The sequence below is a fragment of the Salvia hispanica genome, chromosome 1 (assembly GCF_029641045.1).
Source record: "Salvia hispanica isolate PSC_SH4W2 chromosome 1, Shi_PSC_v1, whole genome shotgun sequence".
NCBI lineage: Eukaryota > Viridiplantae > Streptophyta > Magnoliopsida > Lamiales > Lamiaceae > Salvia > Salvia hispanica.
Window position 1 is genome coordinate 4,870,706 of NC_142692.1, and position 19,763 is coordinate 4,890,468.

The 19,763-nt window shown below is 36.4% G+C and overlaps 3 protein-coding genes and 1 pseudogene across 7 annotated transcripts; 2 read left to right on the forward strand and 2 right to left on the reverse strand.

The window, feature by feature from the left end:
- Window positions 1-2,352: 2,352 nt before the first annotated feature.
- On the reverse strand, window positions 2,353-3,060 carry LOC125198842 (ethylene-responsive transcription factor 1A pseudogene; annotated as a pseudogene).
- A 4,475-nt stretch (window positions 3,061-7,535) lies between these two features.
- Window positions 7,536-12,425, forward strand: LOC125221913 (plasma membrane ATPase 1-like). 4 transcript variants are annotated; one of them, XM_048124241.2, is made up of 21 exons: window positions 7,536-7,718; window positions 7,831-7,924; window positions 7,997-8,116; window positions 8,201-8,299; window positions 8,384-8,521; window positions 8,603-8,737; window positions 8,810-8,989; window positions 9,070-9,276; window positions 9,352-9,471; window positions 9,558-9,677; window positions 9,762-9,884; window positions 9,961-10,210; window positions 10,286-10,450; window positions 10,524-10,762; window positions 10,868-10,900; window positions 10,990-11,071; window positions 11,152-11,312; window positions 11,421-11,633; window positions 11,713-11,895; window positions 11,964-12,133; window positions 12,231-12,425. In XM_048124241.2, exons 1-21 carry the CDS (start codon window positions 7,582-7,584, stop codon window positions 12,325-12,327), a joined length of 3,066 nt encoding a protein of 1,021 aa, XP_047980198.2. In that variant the 5' UTR covers window positions 7,536-7,581; the 3' UTR covers window positions 12,328-12,425. The 4 variants fall into 4 exon arrangements, with proteins under 4 accessions (XP_047980198.2, XP_088919480.1, XP_088919482.1 ...); XM_089063354.1 differs by lacking the exon at window positions 7,536-7,718 and having other exon boundaries at window positions 7,805-7,924; window positions 11,152-11,317; window positions 11,441-11,633; XM_089063356.1 differs by lacking the exons at window positions 7,536-7,718; window positions 7,831-7,924; window positions 7,997-8,116; ... (3 more) ...; window positions 8,810-8,989; window positions 9,070-9,276 and having other exon boundaries at window positions 11,152-11,335; window positions 11,495-11,633.
- Window positions 12,426-12,771: 346 nt separating this feature from the next.
- Window positions 12,772-13,549, forward strand: LOC125221915 (calcium ion-binding protein). The gene is made up of 3 exons (XM_048124245.2): window positions 12,772-12,947; window positions 13,015-13,075; window positions 13,147-13,549. Exons 1-3 carry the CDS (start codon window positions 12,802-12,804, stop codon window positions 13,435-13,437), a joined length of 498 nt encoding a protein of 165 aa, XP_047980202.1. The 5' UTR covers window positions 12,772-12,801; the 3' UTR covers window positions 13,438-13,549.
- Window positions 13,519-18,930, reverse strand: LOC125221914 (uncharacterized). 2 transcript variants are annotated; one of them, XM_048124244.2, is made up of 7 exons: window positions 18,769-18,930; window positions 16,979-17,065; window positions 15,623-16,079; window positions 14,979-15,286; window positions 14,845-14,901; window positions 14,132-14,490; window positions 13,519-14,029 (listed from the first exon to the last, which is right to left on the reverse strand). In XM_048124244.2, the coding sequence occupies exons 3-7, from the start codon at window positions 15,982-15,984 to the stop codon at window positions 13,763-13,765; spliced, it is 1,353 nt and encodes a 450-aa protein (XP_047980201.1). In that variant the 5' UTR covers window positions 15,985-16,079; window positions 16,979-17,065; window positions 18,769-18,930; the 3' UTR covers window positions 13,519-13,762. The 2 variants fall into 2 exon arrangements, with proteins under 2 accessions (XP_047980201.1, XP_047980200.1); XM_048124243.2 differs by lacking the exon at window positions 16,979-17,065.
- Window positions 18,931-19,763: the final 833 nt, after the last annotated feature.

Below are 19,763 nucleotides of genomic sequence, written 5' to 3' on the forward strand. Positions count from 1 at the left end.
ACTATAAAATGTTGTTTATTGGTAATATATATTGCTAAATTATTCATTTTAAAAATAAAATCATTACTAAATTATCTTTTCCCCTGATATTATTCTCTGCCATCTTAAAAACAAAAATCATTACTAAATTATCTTTTTGGTATCATTTAGTGTTAGTAATATTTTATATCCATCTTAAAAAGTTTGGTTTCACTCTAGTACCTTTGCTTCATTGCAATGACACTCGTGCAGCAATATTAATACTGTCGGAAATTCCAGTGTGCGGCGGTGGTGCACCGATTGATGGAAACACATGCCTCCAATAACCTCATACCAAGTTAATTTTTCTTATTTAGATAATATCACTAAATTCTCAATCTTTTATATTAATTACTTATATTATAAAAAAATAATAGTTATATAAAAAATATTGTCATGAAATTTCAAACGTTAAATTAATTATAAGGAGTAGTACATAACTACTCCAATTATAGTAAATTTTTATATTCATCTTTGGTCCTTTTTGTAATCTAAAAATCTCAAATCACCAAAGAATTGTGAATAGAGTATAAAACAACAAATAATTAACAATAAGAAGAAATAAAAAATAAAAAACAATAGCACATCAACCGCAAAGTTGATAACTAGAGAAAAAAAGGCAACAAAAAATCTAAGCCAGAGAAAAATAAACCAAAAATTAACAAGTAAAACTAGCCACTAGAAATATCAACTAAGAACCATCAAAACTAAGGCGGACAACAAGCAAGGAGCAATAGAAAAAAGGCAAGCGCTCCCCCAAAAAGATGATCATCTTCTGTGTGGGCTCATTGCCCTCACCCACGTTCTCATATCATTGAAATTTTTCATATCCTGTTCAGATGAGAATGAAAACTTCAGGCACACGTCCAAGTTTCAAAGTGCAAAAAAACAATTTTCTTCTCTACATCTTAGGCAGGCTTGAAGTCTTAAAAATGATTACGAATATATCCAAGGTATGAACGTAATTAACGAGTGTTCAGACGTACTCCCTCTGTCCCATTAAAAATAAAACGTTTTTCTTTTTGAGTTATCCTATTAAAAATAAAATATTTTCTAAAATTGAAATAATATTATCTCTACTATTTTTTCCTCTTTCTTATTTTACTCCATCTATATTAACTCACAAAATGACACTGCATGACATCTCGTGCAGCAAACCAAATGCTTTATATTAATTGTGACAAAGAAAGTATTTCACTAAAAATCTTGAAATTTTGGCAAGTACTAGGAAATTAGTCAAATACTCTTTTTCTCTGCGATGTAAGGAAAACAAACCACAGTGTCTGAAAAGAGAAATTTGTAACTACTAGATTCCTTTTTTTAGTCTAAAACCATATGAATATCGTGGGACCGGAGATTTATTTTGATCATTAAAAAACTATTCCCAGTTACATTCAAATTGACATTTACATTAACAAACACTATTATTTTTATTTTATTTATATTTATATTTTATTACTAGTATTATATAACACATTAAATAAATATGAGTAGTATATAAAATCCCATGTCATTTTTTAAAATGTGTCACTTTGAAAGAAGCAGAGTAATATAAATTTTAAATTTTTTGTGTATATTCGACCAGAAGTGACTAAACCAATATTTTATTGGTTTTGTGCTAGAAGAATATCTAATTTCCCGAATTTATTTCCTTTTATCTAACAAATTAGGGAGACTCGAACCACTTCTTTGGATTCGCGCAGCCATAAAAATCTAATCATAATTGTAAATTAATAAATTTTGCTATTCAGTATTAGACTTCAAGCTGTAATTATAGAATAATCAAGTATAAATACTAACACTTTGAGTTTATTGCAGTTTAAATTCAGTGATTGGCTATCAAATATTGAGTTTTATATACTAGTATTTGAATAAACGGAGATTTTGGGTGTAATTATTGCAAAAATAAAAAATAAAGAAAACAATTAAATAATGCAAGTAAACATAAATAACATTTGATTTGATTGAGAAAACTAATGAAACAAGGGAATTCCAATAATAAGATTTCACTACTTCAGTTTCTTTAAAACACAGTTACGATATTCAAATAATGATTTCGAAGTTACTAGGGCGAGTCAGATATAGTCACATGTTTGGTACCATAAAATATTTGAATTTGGAATTTAATTACAATTTCAATTTTTCTCAATTTCACATTTTATAAAACTAGTCATTTATATGAACTGCACACACACTACACACACTATATACACTACACGCACGCGCACAGGCACACACATACTTCTATGTGAACGCCAATGGTTTGCCTTTGTGGCAGTATGAAGGTGTATTTGTATATCACCTCAATTACTCAAAGCTCAATCTTCCGATCTCTTAATTGAAAGCATTCAACACTTTATATTTTATGCTCTAAAAATTACAGTTTATAATATTCCGCAAATTACATTTATTAAAAACTAAATGAAATTATTTAGATTTTGCTCGGCTTTAACGAAGACGCCGACCATCTATACAAATACGACGTCGCTTGCCCACCCTATTCGGTTCGGAAGCACCCGACCCGATGAGGTGAGGGAAGTTGACCCGAGCCCGAGACCCATGCAGCTTGAACGCGGCTCTGTCGTAAGCCAAGCCGGCCTCCTCCGGCGTCTCGTACGTCCCCAGCCACAGCCTCGACCCCTTCTTCTCCGGATTCCTTATCTCCGCCGCGAACTTCCCCCACGGCCGCCTCCTCACGCCTCTGTACCGCTTCCAATCCGCCGCCGCCGACGCACCTCCGTCACCGCCGCAGCACATCAGCTCCTTGATCATCTGCGACGAAGCGTCGTCGCTGTCGTCGCTGGCGAGCGCTGCTGCGTCGCGGATCGGGAAATCGGCGTCGCTGAGGAGATAGTCCTGTACGGATTGGAGCCAAGCTGAATCGAATTCGGATGCAATTGCAATTTCAGCTTCCATTGTTTCTGTGTTCATGGAAATGTTGAAGAAGATTGAGATTTGGGGGAAATTGTGATTTTGGCTCCAAATTTTGGTGAATGCAATTGCAGCGGTTGATGCGTGATTTATATAGAGTGAATTAGAGAGTTTTTTTTTAACTATTTGAGATGAGAATTATTGAGTTCTACGAAATTGCATGTATGAATTAGGCTTATCTTACTATTTAGAGTTAGCCACGTTTTTATTTTATATTTATTATTCAAAAGAATTGTCGGGAGTGATATGTTTTAATTTTCTTTATTAACGATAATGAGGTTGTCTGATCCAAAACGACAGGTTGCTAACGGGTGGAAAGTATACACTAGTATAATTTTAGATGGGACATGCGTTGATAATTGAAGTATATTAATCATTCTTAAATTTTAATATAGTATAGATACTTAATTTAGATCCACTTGTAATTTAATTTCAACAAGACATCGTCATCGAATATTAAATAATAATATCTCATTTAGTATTTACGGCATCGAGTACTAACAAGAATATATCGTAATCTTTTATATCCCCACAATATTAATTTTTACTATATATTTTCATTATTTGCAATTTAAAATACTCGCTCCTTCTTAAAAAGTTTAACATATATTTCTATTTTCATCGATTCGACTAAGAACATTTCTAAGGGGAAAGATAAATGGAGAGGTAAAGTTACATAACTGCTATATTTATCTTTTCTCCATGAGTAACCATTCTCTAAGAGGAGAGATATTTGAGAAGGTGTATTACGTTTTCCTATTTTGAAGAGGTATTATGGAGAGGTAAAATCTCATACTCTCTCCGTCCCGCTTTAGCAGTCCCATTGACTTTTCTGCCCTCTTTTTGTAAAAATGATAAAAAAGAGTTAAAGAGAAGAAATGGTAAATTAAGAGAGAGAATAATATAGAGAAGAGTCTTATCTACATTATTGTCTCTCTTACTTTACAATTTCTTCACAAACTATTTTTTATCATTTTTACAAAAAAATGGCAGAAAAGTCAATGAGACTGCTAAAGCGGGATGGAGGGAGTAACTACCATATTTGCATTTTTTTCATGAAAAATCATTCTTCAAAGGAGAAGGTATTACACTTAGTGTTTTTTAAAGCATTTTGTACTATTGTTTTATTTTTAAAAAAATGATTTACCTTTCTATATACCATTTTTCTTTGGAATGTGTTATTTTTTGAAAGGGTATATTTCACTTTATGAGTTATTGCCATTTTGAATACCATGCATTCTAATTCTACTAACTCATCATCACTCTCTTTCTATAGCATTTCTTAAAACATGTGCCGAATCAAAATGCGACAAGCTTTGCGAGACGGAGTGAATATTATTTTTTGTAATACTGCCTCCGTTCCTAATAATTCGCCACCATTTGACTTGGCACGGATTTTAAGAAATGTAATAGAAAGTGAGTTGAAAAAGTTGGTGGCATGTAGGTCAATATATTAGTTTTATAATAAAATGTGAGTGTAAAAGAGTTAGTGGAATATAGGGATCACTACTAAAAATGGTAAAAGTGAAATGTGATAATTTTTTAGGAAAAGACGAAAGAGGAAATAGGTGACAAATTTAAGGACGGAGAAGTATTGACTATTGAAACATGATTAAGATTTTTTGAAAATTTAATTGTAATGTCAATTGTTCAATGATGAAATTGATGACACATCAGTTGTCCTTCAGTTTTTCTTCTTGGATAGTTGTTTAGAACTCTCGCTCATTACCACCTTGATGGTTGAGATATTTTGGTATGATCAAAATATTACTAATCCAGACAAATAAAGATCCAATGATTTTTGAATTTGTCGTCCAATTCTCAATTTCCATTTCTCACATAATATGCTAGGTGTAAATAACAAAGAAAGTTAAAATTGAGTCTTTTTTTTTGGGTAAAGAAAATCGAGTCTTTAACTATTGCTTTAAGGTTTGAATTTTTAAAAAATAAATTTGATCAATTTTGCCAATGAGGTGAACACATGAATATTAAATTGCAAATGCTTCTTTTGTTTTTTGATAATTATGGTGACAATGGTGGTTGGCTTTCTAAAAAGCATCCATTATATTACGACTACGTCATTGTCCATATTGATATTCAAATTAATGTAGTATATTGTAGTACGTAGGGCCCCAATAAAAAAATATTACACTATTAAATTACTCCATATGGCTAATACTTAAATACTAATTGGATCAACAACGTGACTTAAAAAGAATAAAGCAAAGGGGTTTTTGCAAATACTTCCACGAATTAAGGATTAATTACCTTCCCGGAAGTAGGGTTAATCAATTAAAAATCTACCCTCGCCATTTAATCACCTTCCACGAATGTACCGTACCTCCGGCGACCGGCGCTGATCACCACCGGTGATCCATCAGGCTACGACTATTTCCATCTTTACATATATGAATTATATCGTTGTCACTACTCAAATATTGTGTTAATAATGCCTATTCGCTCACTATTAAATATTTCATTTGCTTTTGACATTCGTTTTAAGAAAAAGGTTCGAGTGTTTTTAATTTATAAGTGAAATAGGACGTGACTCCATTGTAAATCCAAATATTAGTACTAAATTTTTATTGGATTGAGAAGACATTTTATTATGGATACTCCAAAATGATTAATAATGAGATATTTAATCGGTGGACGGAGGGCGTTAATAGTAAGGAATCTTTACTGTTAAATAATTGATGAAGGTTTGAAAGCATCCATGTAATATGAAAACAAGAGTTTGACCTAAGATTCTTGTATTTCAATTGGTTAGTTAAACTCAAAGGTCATATATAAATAAAATAAATCGTCCTAATAATACATCCTAGCATACTACTCCATATAATATGAACTAGTATAAAATAAGTCGTATACAAAGATTTAAAGCTGCTCCATGTCCAAAGGCAGGGATCAATTTCTTGACCATTTGGTTAAGGATGGATGAGTTACATGTCACTCGATCATACCCCTTAAGTTATAAATCGTATATGTATATTATACTACATCCTAAGAGCATCCACAGTAGGGGCGCCCTGATCGCGGCTAAGCCGCGCCTGTGTATTGTGGCAGAAGTGTCCGCCTCCGAATGCGCCGAGGACGAGCCGGAGGAGAGAGAAACTCGGCGGCCGCCGCGGCGGTCGCCGATTTCCATTTTTTTTTTAATTTCGAATTTTTAATGGTTTTTTTTTGCTTATTTTTATAAATATCCCACCAATTTTTATTTTAGGATTTTTCACTCCACATCCATTTTCACTCCACATCCAATTTCACTCCGGTATCCATTTAATACAACGAATATTTGGTCTCATCGCTTTTTTTAATTTTATTATTATCTCGTTTTCTAATTATTTTTAGTCCGATAATTTGAATTCTAATTGTTATAATATAAATTCTAATTGAATTAAAATATACAAAGAATAAAAATAAAGTGAAATGTGGCTAACAAAAGTGTCCACTATTGTTGCGAAAACTTTTTTTTATGGCCGTGGACAAATCAGAAGTGGCTATGGAAAAAAAAGAGAAGTGTCCAAGAGAAAGTGTCCTCGTATTGTAGATGCTCTAACAGTTTTGTTTTACTAACATTTCCAATTTGAGCAATAAAAAACTGACAATATTTTCACAAAGCCCATCTTGATGGGCTAAGCCCGACAATCGAAAGTTGAACTTCGGCATTACACTGTTCGGCCCAGATTCCTGAGATTGCCGAGATTTTATTTTATAATAAATTTGGTGTATTCGTGAATGCCTTTGTTAGGCTTCTATTTTATATGGGCCTTTTGCTGTTTATGACTATTTCAATGGACCTTTTTGCTATTAAAAACATGGGGCAAAGTGAGAAGTTTCTGAAACGAGACACTTATTGAAGACAAAGATTCATCTTCAGATGTGTGCAGGGTAATTTAAAATTTGATTTGTGCTAACAAAGCTAAACTAAAAACAAGAGGAAGATAATAGAAAATGAAGCCTAATTAGGCCGGTTTTTAGTTCAGAATGATAGGTATAAAATAAAATTGACATATCTTATGTGAATAGAAATTAACACATAGTAGTACAGAAAAAATGAAATGATGGATCAAGTCGATGTAGCTGAAGAAATACTATAATTTTGTCAGTAGTGATTGACGGTAAGTACGATTATAGTTTGTACTTCATAATTACTCCTAGTCATTGTTATTCTGCAGATGCTTCTTCCTGTACGGCCTTGTCCTTGTCCTTCACCGTACATTCTTGAATATATCTTGGATTATTTGATGAATAAACCACACCATACATATTAATAAATACTCCTATATTTAATATTAATTTCGTAATTAATGACATAAGAAAAAAAATATATCTCTACTTTCTTTTCTTATTTTATATCCTCTTCATTTAACTTATTATTAAATATTCCATGCTCAAAATGTGTTCGTTCGAGGATATTCAAGTGGTGAAAATCTTGCTTGTTAATGATCAAATCTAATTACTTTCTTTTCCCAAATTAAAAAAAAAAAAAACACACACACGCACAAAATGGCAGTCGCCTAATCCCATGTTATTCAGAGTCATATATTATTAGTTTCTTGAAGCTTAAAACTTGTTGCAAATGAATGTCCTTGATGGCAGGCCGGCTGTTCCAAGAAAACTTGGCTCCACATGGCAAATCCACAGTTTTCTTCATTTTTCATGTCTCATGTCTTGATTGGTTGGTTTGTCTGCAACTGCATATACTTATTCCTTTACCTGCAATATATATACATACATATTCATATTGCTTGGAACACTCTGTCCATCTCTAGCTTCTCCAACATCCAATGAATTGTTGACAACTTTGAGGTACCACATTTCTTCTTTGATGCATTTGGAACCATTTTCCCTATCTATGAGTTTGATGTGAAATTGTGAATGCAGACATTTTTATTGCAAATCATCTTGGTGGTTGGTGATAATGGACAAGTCCATAGCACTCGGTCCGGTCATTCGGGAAGAAGTTAATCTGGTAATTTCTTGTAGTAATATTCTTGAAGATGAGGTTTTTGGCATATGGCTTGAACTTGAGTGATTAATGCAGGAGACTATACCCATTGAAGAGGTTTTCAAATGTCTCGAATGCACGCCACAAGGTTTGGACACGAGCCAAGTTCAGGAAAGATTGGGTATATTTGGATACAACAAACTCCAAGAGAAAAATGTTAGCAACACCACTTCACACTCACTGCCATGATTGTTTCTCATCTAATTAGTATTGCTTCTAATCCTTTTCTCATGTTTATAGGAAAGCAAGGTTCTCAAGTTTCTGGGGTTTATGTGGAATCCTTTATCTTGGGTGATGGAAGCAGCAGCAATAATGGCCATTGCACTTGCACATGGAGGGGTACTATTGTTTGTTTCCTCTTTCAATATTTCATTTCTTGAGTTTCATAAAGCATTGTTCACTTGAGTCAATATGTTCCTGCAGAATAAGCCATCTGATTACCCTGACTTCATTGGCATCATCGTGTTGCTCATCATCAACTCGACCATCAGTTTCATTGAGGAGAACAATGCTGGGAACGCTGCAGCTGCCCTCATGGCTAGATTGGCTCCAAAAGCCAAGGTTTGAATTGTTGGTGACGACAAAATATTACTGCCATCATCTTGAATGCATTATACATCCAATCTGATTAATCATGTCCAGGTTCTACGAGATGGAAAGTGGAGCGAAGAAGAAGCGGCCATTCTGGTCCCTGGTGATATAATCAGCATCAAACTCGGAGACATCATTCCGGCTGATGCTCGCCTTTTGGAAGGAGATCCTCTGAAAATTGACCAGGTGCTTTAAGAATCTCATCATTTCTTGCTGTCCTGTTTGCTTAAGGAAATCTGACTGTTTTGGACCTTGCAGTCTGCTCTAACTGGGGAGTCTCTCCCGGTGACTAAGAATCCCGGTGATGGGGTATACTCAGGCTCAACATGCAAGCAAGGTGAAATTGAGGGTGTGGTCATAGCAACTGGAGTGCACACTTTCTTTGGCAAAGCTGCTCATCTTGTCGAGAACACTAACCACGTGGGGCATTTCCAGAAGGTGAGTCTGCGTTGCTGATGAAGATGTCTCGGTTTTAGCCTTTAGGAGTATTTTGAATGTTGGTTTCCTCCAATGGACAGGTTTTGACCTCAATAGGGAACTTCTGCATATGCTCGATTGCAGTCGGGATGCTGATTGAGATCATTGTGATATATGGCCTCCAGAAGAGGCCGTATCGTCCTGGTATAGATAATCTCCTCGTGTTGCTCATTGGAGGGATTCCGATTGCAATGCCAACTGTTCTGTCTGTCACCATGGCTATTGGATCGCATCGCCTATCTCAGCAGGTATGTGGTTCACCACCTGAATATAAGGTCTTAGGATGCAATATATTGAATAATCTGTCTCGTTCTATGACTCAGGGCGCTATAACGAAGAGGATGACTGCAATCGAGGAGATGGCCGGGATGGACGTCCTCTGCAGCGACAAAACAGGAACCTTGACTCTGAACAAGCTTACTGTGGACAAGAACATGATTGAGGTACTTGTCATGAAAATTATATGTAACAAGTAACTCTTTTCTCTGTTGCTTTCGGTTAACTTCTTATCCACGTTGTTTCCTGGCAGTTGTTTGCCAACGGAGTTGACAGGGACGCGGTGGTGCTGATGGCCGCAAGAGCATCGAGGCTGGAGAATCAAGATGCAATCGACACTGCAATCGTCTCAATGCTGGGAGATCCAAAGGAGGTATGACCTTTCATACTTGTTGATGATAGTTAGATAGATAGATAGATAGATTCATGCTGAAAACTCACTCGGTTTCGTTTTAAGGCACGAGCTGGGATAACGGAGGTGCATTTCCTGCCATTCAATCCAACAGACAAGAGAACTGCTCTTACATACACAGATAAAGCAGGGAAAATGCACAGGGTTAGCAAGGGTGCACCGGAGCAGGTACGTCTCACTCTCATCAACTGCTATACCTTTTGGACATACGAGGCGCTGACATTCTTGGCACGAACCTCTATAGATTCTCAACCTAGCACACAATAGATCAGAGATTGAACGAAGGGTGCATGCCATCATCGACAAGTTTGCAGAGCGTGGACTCCGCTCCCTTGGAGTTGCTCGGCAGGAAGTGCCTGCTGGCACCAAAGACAGTCCCGGTGGCCCTTGGGAGTTCGTTGGCCTTCTCCCGCTCTTTGATCCTCCTCGTCACGACAGTGCTGAGACGATTAGGAGAGCTCTCGATCTTGGTGTCAGTGTCAAGATGATTACAGGTGGGAAACATGCTTCAGAAAGATCAGTTTGGGCATGATCAAGAACATAACTAGAAAAATGGCTAACTTTTGCAGGTGATCAATTGGCCATTGCTAAGGAGACAGGAAGAAGGCTTGGGATGGGTACAAATATGTATCCTTCGTCATCTCTGCTCGGTGGTTCCAAGGATGAGGCGAATGCTTCTCTACCCGTGGACGAGCTAATTGAGAAGGCCGATGGCTTTGCTGGCGTCTTCCCAGGTATGCATCCGTGTCATCATCAACGGGCTCCGACTTTTTATCAACTCTAACTCCAGTTAATCGTCGCCTGCAGAGCACAAATACGAGATTGTGAAGAAGTTGCAAGCTAGGAAACACATCTGTGGGATGACTGGTGACGGTGTGAATGATGCCCCCGCCCTCAAAGTAGCTGACATAGGGATTGCTGTGGCAGATTCGACAGATGCTGCACGTAGTGCTTCTGATATAGTTCTGACTGAGCCCGGTCTGAGCGTGATCATCAGCGCCGTGCTGACGAGCCGCGCCATTTTCCAAAGAATGAAAAACTACACGGTGAAGACAACACCTTTACAACAATCATATTTCTTCCTCTTAGTTATCAAGAGAAATTTGGCATTAACATAGTAAGAGATTAATAGTTTTCTTCTCTTTTCTTAGATTTACGCAGTCTCCATCACAATTCGTATAGTGGTAAGTTTCAGTTGTTCTCAACATATGATCTCTATCATACTACTAAGCAAGAAAATTGTGCCTTATCTTTCTTGAAATGGTACTTGCAGCTGGGATTTATGCTGCTCACTGTGTTCTGGGAATTCGACTTCCCTCCATTCATGGTGCTCGTCATTGCCATCCTCAACGATGGTAAGTCATTCATGAATTAGGAAGCATAGAAAGCTCCTTTTTTTTGCCTCTTTTTGTCTGAGAGAAAGATCGATGTTCAGGTACTATTATGACAATATCGAAAGACAGAGTGAAACCTTCTCCATTTCCGGACAGTTGGAAGCTAAGTGAGATATTCGCAACTGGGGTAGTCCTTGGAGGTTACTTGGCTCTAATGACTGTGATATTTTTCTGGGCTGCATACGAAACAGATTTCTTCCCGGTAAAGCCATCTCTCCAAACACCATTCTTGAACAGCCTCTCTAATCATTGATGCCTATTTCTAAAGAACTTTTCTCTTTCGGCCTAAATTTTCTATATATGTATGTAGAATCATTTCAACGTACGAAGCTTCAACATCCACCACCACAACATGTCGAATCACACACAAGCGGATCCACTCAATGAGATGATGTCATCTGCAGTTTATCTTCAAGTCAGCACGATCAGCCAGGCCTTGATCTTTGTGACCCGCTCGAGGGGTTTTTCTTTCTTCGAACGCCCTGGTCTCCTTCTTGTCACTGCTTTCCTCATTGCACAGCTGGTAATTAGTCAGACCATTACAAGTTTCCAAACCAAGAAAATCACCATTTTTTTGTTCTGATTGAATCTTCTTTAACTAGATTGCAACTGTAATAGCTGCCACTGCAACAATAAAGTTTGCTGGGATCAGAAGCATAGGGTGGGGGTGGACGGGGGTGATCTGGCTGTTTAATACGGTGACGTACATGCTTCTTGATCCCATCAAATTCGCAGTTAGATATGCTCTGAGTGGAAGAGCCTGGGGCCTTGTGTTGGAGAAAAGGGTAAGTTATTGCCATGATAGATGAATTTTTAGTAGAAACTTGAGCTGAATGAAGTGTTCGATCCACAGACTGCATTCTCCACGAAGAAGGATTTTGGAAGGGAGGCGCGTGAGGCTGCATGGGCAGCTGAGCAACGGACACTGCACGGGCTTCAGTCAAATTCCCTGTTCGAAAAGAGCAGCTTTGCAGAACTTAATCTCATGGCAGAAGAAGCTAAACGACGTGCAGAGATCGCAAGGTTAGCTTTTAGGTTTGGTTGGTAATGGTAGTTATTTGGTTTGAATCTTTTTTTTTTTTTTGGGTCTAAGAGTGTTTGTATGATGTTAATTTTGCAGATTGGTAGAGATTCATACCCTCAAAGGAAAGGTGGAGTCTTTTGCCAAGCTAAGAGGATTGGACATTGACGCCATGAATCAACACTACACTGTTTAAACATTTCTCCATCTCTCTCTGTTTCTCTTTTCTATGTATCACACGATTATGTAACTGCTGAAATTACAATCAAAGAACATATTTACCTTTTTGTTGAGAAGATGTTTCAATAGTTGAAGAAGACACATTATTGTTTCAAGAATTTTTTACAATCAAATGAAGAAGGTTGCTTTATTGTATGAGTGCATCCACAAACTCGAAGCAAGCAAGAATGTGGAATATATACTTGAAAAATACTATAATAAAAATGTAACAGAGGATCATCTGCATCTGCAAGCTTCAAGTGCAGCTTTTGTCAGAACAAGACCAAACTAGAGAGGCAAAGCCAGGAATCTCTAGTTTTCAGAATCATTTCTGGATTCCTTGCTTCTACTTATTACCTCTACTACTAACAAGCAATTCCAAATCCCTCTCTCTATATATTAATATATATGCATATATAGGGTTGAGATAGCCTCATTAAGTCTAGTGAATATGGGATTGGCCATGAGTTTGATGGGGAAAGGTTTGCCTACAGCACAGATGGTGAATATGGTGATGGGAACACTTGAAAGACAATTCATAGATAAAGAGATCAAAACTTTTGAAGACTTTCACATTGCAATGCTTAATATCTTCAGGTAATATATTCACCATCTGTTAATGGCTTCCCTCTCTGATCTTAATAGCCTGGTTTTATGTTTCCAGCACTTTCAACTCTGCATTGCCTGGTAAACACTATGATGTTCCTTCTCCAGAGGAAGTCCAGGTCTCTCTCTCTCTCTCTCTCTCTCTCTTCCTAGTTGGTTGGGTGGGCGCTAACTCAAACAGGTAAAACAGGAATGTTATGATGAATGGAAGGTCGCCCCAAACGAGGCAGCGAAGAAGGAAGTGTTGGTGAAATTCATGAAGGAGAAGGTGAATCTAAGCAGGCTGGATGAATCCAGCCTTATCACAGGAATAGTAACACCACCAGCAGCTATGGCAGCCAAGAGAGCAGGCGAGAGTGTACCTCAGCTAAAGCTCATCAAGTCCATACCCGATGTCATTTTTGTGCCCTCCGCCACTGTCTTGGCCCTCATCTCTGTCAAGCTGTCCAGAAAGATGTTCCGTGACAACACCACTGCATAAAATTTCACAACCAGAATTTCCTACATACTGTAATATATGATGAACACCTGAACTTGTATTTCGATGAACCAAACACGCAAGTAATAAGCAATTTCCATGTTTTCTACTGCCATCAACATCTCATGTATACAAATCTACGGAAAAGAATAAACACAGAATCTACAGTTGAAGGGGGAGCGTAATCAACACTTTTCTCCAAAAAACAAAAACTGTGGTCCTATTTGCATGATGAGTTCATTAATGGCAACAGGAACCATACCCAGCAGTAATATTCATCTTCTTACCTCCTCCTCAACAATACACGAGTGAGACGAACCTAAGGACACTAACCCGTGGATCTTCTGCCCCGACGATAGGTAGCAGTTCTTTTCCTCCCCCTCTTTCTCTTGCTTCTAGTGCCGGTAATTTTTGCAATAGAACGGACTTTTGCTGGTGGCTGATCATCTGCAGTGCCAGGTTCTGCTATAACGGGAGGTGTGGTGTTATCAGTCTCATCCTTAAGCACCATTGGCATTTCCTGAATCTTCACTTCCTCAAAACTGTCCATCTCTTCCTTAACCCTCTGATTATCTATAAGTACTTCATCTTCCATCTGAATGCATATTTCACACCATTAACAACTGCACACGAGATAAATGCAAAGAATAGAGGGGGTAGACATGACGTAGAAAATGAAGCTATGTACTGTACTCACAGGTTTGTATGCTTTGAAGCAAGAAGGATCGATGTTTCCACTAGTCACAGGAACATCTACATAACTTGATGCTCCAGTTTGAGAAACTACTGCAGCAGTACTCTGAGATGCCATATGCATTTCTTCTACTCCATTTTCACTATCTGGAGGCGGCAAGTCCAATTTCTCGGCAAAAGAAATTCTTTCAGCATTTTCTGTTGTTATCCTGTCATATTTGCTCCTCAGCTTGCCCACCTCTGAGTGTAGAAAGTCAATCTTCAAAAGTATTTGTCCGATGGTATTATCATCATCTCCAAGATCAAGGGATAGTAGTTCATCGTCATCCAATATCTGGAGATCAGTTGTGATTTTCCGGCTAGCTTTTCCATCCAGAAGGGGGAAAGAAAAGAAAAGAAAACCGCTATCAATCTCAAGTCAGAATATGAATGATATTATCCAATCATAACCTAAGAATGGGTAAGCAAAGTCATGTTATCCATTCATAACCTATGAAAAGAAAAAAACAGAAAATAACTCGTATGGCTGTAAGCCTAGAATAAGATTTACTAAACAATATCAAAGTCCAATAGGCAATGAGAGGGGGGACAACAGATAGATTCATCATTGGGAGAGAGACCTACAACAGCATAAGCAATTAGGCAAGCAGCGCGTGCATAGTGATGATGCAAACATAATGCAAAAACTGAATATATAGCAAAAATATCATTTCTCACCTGGATTCTTCAACTCGTTGTTCATGAAGGCACCCTCGGTTAAGTACTTCTTATTTTCTGCAAAAATATCAAGTTCTTAACTGGCAAGAAGCAGCAAACGAAATAGTTTGATACCAATGGATGAATATTTCTACCATAACATGAGAATAGGTTATGTTGGGACATATATGCTGCTACATCTGTTGTTGCTTCAGTCCTCCTCCTTTTCTTTCTCCTAAAGACGTTTAATTTAGCATTTTCCCGTGAAAATGGAACAGATTTGGTGCCATCTACCATTGTGGAGCTATCTAGTTCAGACTGCCTTTTCGAATCGTATACTTCTAGTTCTTTGTCATAAAGGTGTGCTCGTGACTGCAGCTTCTTAATTTGCAATTCAACCCATTTGCAACGCCACATAAGAGGATGAATAAAAGACCTCCAGTGAGTTGTCAGCTTTTTCCGCCTACATATCAGAAGCGGCATAAGATGATAATGTGAGCGACCACATTATAAGAATTGGTACAATTTGTAAAGATTGAAGACTCGAATATGCTGTTTCCTTAAATTTCATTTTACTATACTTCAATCAAGGGTAACAATGACTCGACCTGTCAACCACCACAAGCCCCTCATCCAACCACTTTTTCGAGTCCACAGCTAATAATTAATGGCATTATAATACGTTAAAGATCTAAATGAAACATAGGACTGTACTTTAAGGGTGGATGCTCCAATCTTCATCATGGGCCAAAAGACGAGGGCATCAAGAAAAACTTAGTGCGCTGAAAAGAATAAGTACCTCAGTCTAAACCTTTCACCGAATCCATCAGAATCCAACGCTGATGCAGCAGCATCACCACGAAAATCTGACGAAGCTTCAGAATCACCAAAGGCATCATCACTTTCTACACCAGAATTGCAGTCCTCAAAAGAACTCGAGGTCTCCGTTTTGTCATCGATATCTGCTCCAACAAGCTCATTTACCAAAGATTTTGTACATTCAGTGATGTTAACCTCAGGATCACTATCCGTTTGAACTTCATTAGTCTTCACAGCCAAGTTTGGCTCCATTTTATGGTCATACTTCTTTGTGTACTTCATAAGCTCATCTTCCATTTCTTTAGCCAACATCCCATCTGACTTATAGGCTGAGGCCTCCATTTTAGCTTTCTAGTCTCTCTTGAGAGTCTCTCGCATGGCATCAACAACTAGAATTCTTAATGAGTTGGGGGATTGAAAAAGCACGCATATAGCATCTGCAGGAAAATGAAAACAATATTCAATGACGAGTTAGGTTGAACAGGACCTGCAGCCAAGTCTCTAATGGAAATAACAAGTAGCAGAAATATACAGTGCAGTGAAGTTCCACTGTGCAAGATGATGCCATACATTTGCTAGTAAACCAATTGATATAGAAAATTGATCAAACCAAGCAGTGAAACTAATTTTAACAATAAAGCTTGATATGTTACACATACTTCCAAAAGCTAAACAATGAATTATAAATGATTCTAGGGGTGTGCATTCGGGTTTCGGTTCGGTTTTTCGTCCAAACCGAACCGAACCGAAAAACCGAATTTAGGCAAAAATTGAAACCGAACCGAACCGTAAAACCGAAAAACCGAAAACCGAACTTAAAAAACCGAACCAAACCGAAAAAACCGAAATTTTAAAACAAAACCGAAAAACCGAAAAAAATGTATATATTTATATCTATAATTTATTTTATTTTATATACTATAATAGAATATAAATATATAATATAAAATTAATAGAATATATATAATATTTATTATATAAAAATATATTAAAAGAATATATATTATATATATATGATATAATATACTAAATTAATAGAATAAAAATATATAATAATATATTTAAAATATAATTCGGTTTTTCGGTTTTTCGGTTTGGTTTTTCGCCCAAACCGAACCGAACCGAAAAACCGAAATTTTTGTATTTTTAAAACCGAACCGAACCGAAAAACCGAAAAAACCGAACCGAATTTCAAAATTTCGGTTTGGTTCGGTTCGGATATTCGGTTTTCGGATTTTTTGCTCACCCCTAAATGATTCCTAGACATCAGATGACCACAATATAGTAACAAACAATAATCTTCATCTTTAGAACATACAAAAATATTTTGACATACCAATATGCATCAAGAATAACATAAAGTCCAGCTGAAGAAATCCAAGAATGACATCTCAGAGAAACTCTTCAAGAAATGAATGATTACCTTCGGGGAAAAAAAATATCCAGATGAGAAAGGAAATCTATCAAGTCTAACCACAAGAAATCCAGCTTAAACATGTTTTAGTAATTTAGTATGCAGACTGACAGGCAACCCTCATATACCGACAAACCAAGTTCAGATCTACAAATGATAAGGTATGATATACAAACTCACTCAACTATCACAAGAGGTGATACCTTTTTTTTCATCATAAAACAATGCACATGTTCCAATCAAGACATGGACAACATCCAAAGCTCACTCCAACAGTAACCCCAAAGAACAAAAGTTTCGTCGGAAAATTCAACCAATATAAACCAAATTGTTCAACCAGGCTCAGTTACTAAGAGGACGTAATCTTTGTAACGTTATATGTCTTGTCCAATATAATTGGTTTATAGTAATTTCTTAATGGTAATAAATCATATAGAATTATTCTGATTACCTGAAAAAAATCCCCAGCTCACAAACCTACCGCCTCTAATACAACTAGGATAGCAACATACAAGAGGATATTATCATCAGTAATAAATTCGAGCATTTATAAGCAGTAACTAGAATTTGTCGCCTTTGCACAGCACATCTTCTAATCCACATACCAAAAGCATAAGAGGATGCAACAAAGGCTGTTGGACCGCATTTCACTTATTTTGGTCCTAACAGATAATAGGGAAATGAAACTAAGTTTTGTCATATCACTTGGATTAACTCGAGCGATCAGATCCGGACGAACAAAGTTAACGTAAATTGCATTAAATTTTGAAAAGGAAGATTGGTTGAGTTATTATGAAATTATATGGTATAAATACTAAAAGTCGTTATTTATTTATATGGTAAAAGGTTAGTTAGATTATCACTATAAAAGTATCAAAATTTTACGATAAAATTACCGGCCAACGGTTATAAATTCACCTCTGCAAACCTAAATCTATTGTGTTATGGCGAAAAGGATGCAATGACATCCATACGTGACCTCTTAATATACCACTTAATTAACTTATACGATCTTATGATTGAGTATTTAGTATGGACAATTATGTTGCTTAACTAGACATCTTTCTTATAGTTGGTGCTCGATTAATTATGTGCTCAATCATGTACATATGTATATGTTTGTGTGTGTATTTTGACTCTTATTCTGTATACTTGGATTGGATCAGTGAAGCATTGTAATTACTCCATATGATGAAAAATATTACCTTAAATTTCAAAATTTATGTTTGTTTATGTAGGAATGTTTTCTGACTCGTGCATTTTGTATAGCTGGATATGCGAAACTTTGTCATTGAATATTGCAGATACTAACATCTGCTTTGAAAACTTACCCTTATTTGCCTATAATCTGTAAGGAGTAAAAAATCATTTACCCTTATTTGCCTAGAATTACGCTTGAAATTTCAGAAATACAAAAACGTTAGGATCAAACTAACCAGCCATTCATTTCTAAAACAAAAAATATCCACAAAAAGACACAATAAAGCACTGAAAATTAAACCCCCACCAAAAGAAAGAGGGGAAAAAAAATCAATCTTGAATTTTCGACTAAAAAACTCCTACAAATTCCCATATCAATTAATCAGACGAATCACACACAGAGGGAATCTCATCAGAGTAAACAGCAGGAAATGGAAAGGGTTAATCAAATTGGGTCTCTGACAGCAAGTAAAAGCCCTTGAAAATTACGTGAGGCGATCGAGAAACAATACCTTGTCCGAAATCCTAGCGTTGTCATCAACAGTTGATGCTATAAACGGTTTGGGTGTTGAAGAAAAATGTGTGAAGGTTTTGGTAGTGATGATTTTTGAGAGCAGAATCTCTGAGCTTTGGTGATGAGCGACGTGATAAATGATTTTATTTTTTTTTGGTGATGTCTGAGTTGTCAAAATAAAATCAACCTATGCCATGTGTTTTATTCTCTTTTCTTTTATTTTGAATTTACAGCTTTTTGTAATTGAAATCTACTTTTGTTTTCATGTAAAAATATGTTCATGGCTTGGAAATTGGAACAATCAAATGATTAATCATGAACTTTAACGTGATTTTCTTTATCTGTTGCTCATATAACAATGTTAATTTGGTACTATTGATTAATTCAATCTTGACTAAGAACAATGACCTTGAGTGTATAATTTTAGTTACTTGCCTATGATATATCATTAACGTCGTCTAGTTCGACCATATACTCCCTCCGTCCCCGATTAGGAGTCACAGTTTGACCGGGCACGGGTTTTAAGAAATGTAAAGAAAAGTTGGTTGAAAAGGTTAGTGGAACGTGGGACCCGCTTTTTTATATTGGTTTAGTAATAAAATGTGAGTGAAGTAAGTTAGTGGAATGTGGGGCCTACTACTATTTATGGTAAAAATGAAGTGTGATTCTTAATTGGGGACGGAGGGAGTATTATTTTTGATGCAGTATTAGTTGACATTGTTCAAAATATTAAAATTTAAAATACTTGTTTTTGAATTGTAACAATGGTATTAAATGTAAATATGCGCGTGATTACTTCCTAAATAAACGGCTCTGCAGATTGTTTGCCTCTTCTTTTGGTTGACCAAAAACTTTAATGATATACTTATCTTTTATAAATTGATTTTAAGAAAATGCCCAAAAAAATATTGCGTTCTGCGAAACCATGGTACTTATATTTATGGTGATAATTAATTATCTACTTAATAAAAATTGTAAAAAAAAAGTGGAAAT

Bases quoted from the DNA above. Each gene is read 5' to 3' on its own strand.
- LOC125221913 (XM_048124241.2), top strand. From the start codon at position 7,582: ATGGCAAATCCACAGTTTTCTTCATTTTTCATGTCTCATGTCTTGATT. The intron at 8,117-8,200 runs GTTAGCAACACC...TCATGTTTATAG, and splicing joins ACAAACTCCAAGAGAAAAAT to GAAAGCAAGGTTCTCAAGTT. The intron at 8,522-8,602 runs GTTTGAATTGTT...AATCATGTCCAG, and splicing joins GATTGGCTCCAAAAGCCAAG to GTTCTACGAGATGGAAAGTG.
- LOC125221915 (XM_048124245.2), top strand. From the start codon at position 12,802: ATGGGATTGGCCATGAGTTTGATGGGGAAAGGTTTGCCTACAGCACAG. The intron at 12,948-13,014 runs GTAATATATTCA...TTATGTTTCCAG, and splicing joins GCAATGCTTAATATCTTCAG to CACTTTCAACTCTGCATTGC. The intron at 13,076-13,146 runs GTCTCTCTCTCT...CAGGTAAAACAG, and splicing joins CTTCTCCAGAGGAAGTCCAG to GAATGTTATGATGAATGGAA.
- LOC125221914 (XM_048124243.2), bottom strand. From the start codon at position 15,984: ATGGAGGCCTCAGCCTATAAGTCAGATGGGATGTTGGCTAAAGAAATG. The intron at 14,491-14,844 runs GTGAGAAATGAT...TGGATGGAAAAG, and splicing joins CAACGAGTTGAAGAATCCAG to CTAGCCGGAAAATCACAACT. The intron at 14,030-14,131 runs GTGAGTACAGTA...ATATGCATTCAG, and splicing joins GCTTCAAAGCATACAAACCT to ATGGAAGATGAAGTACTTAT.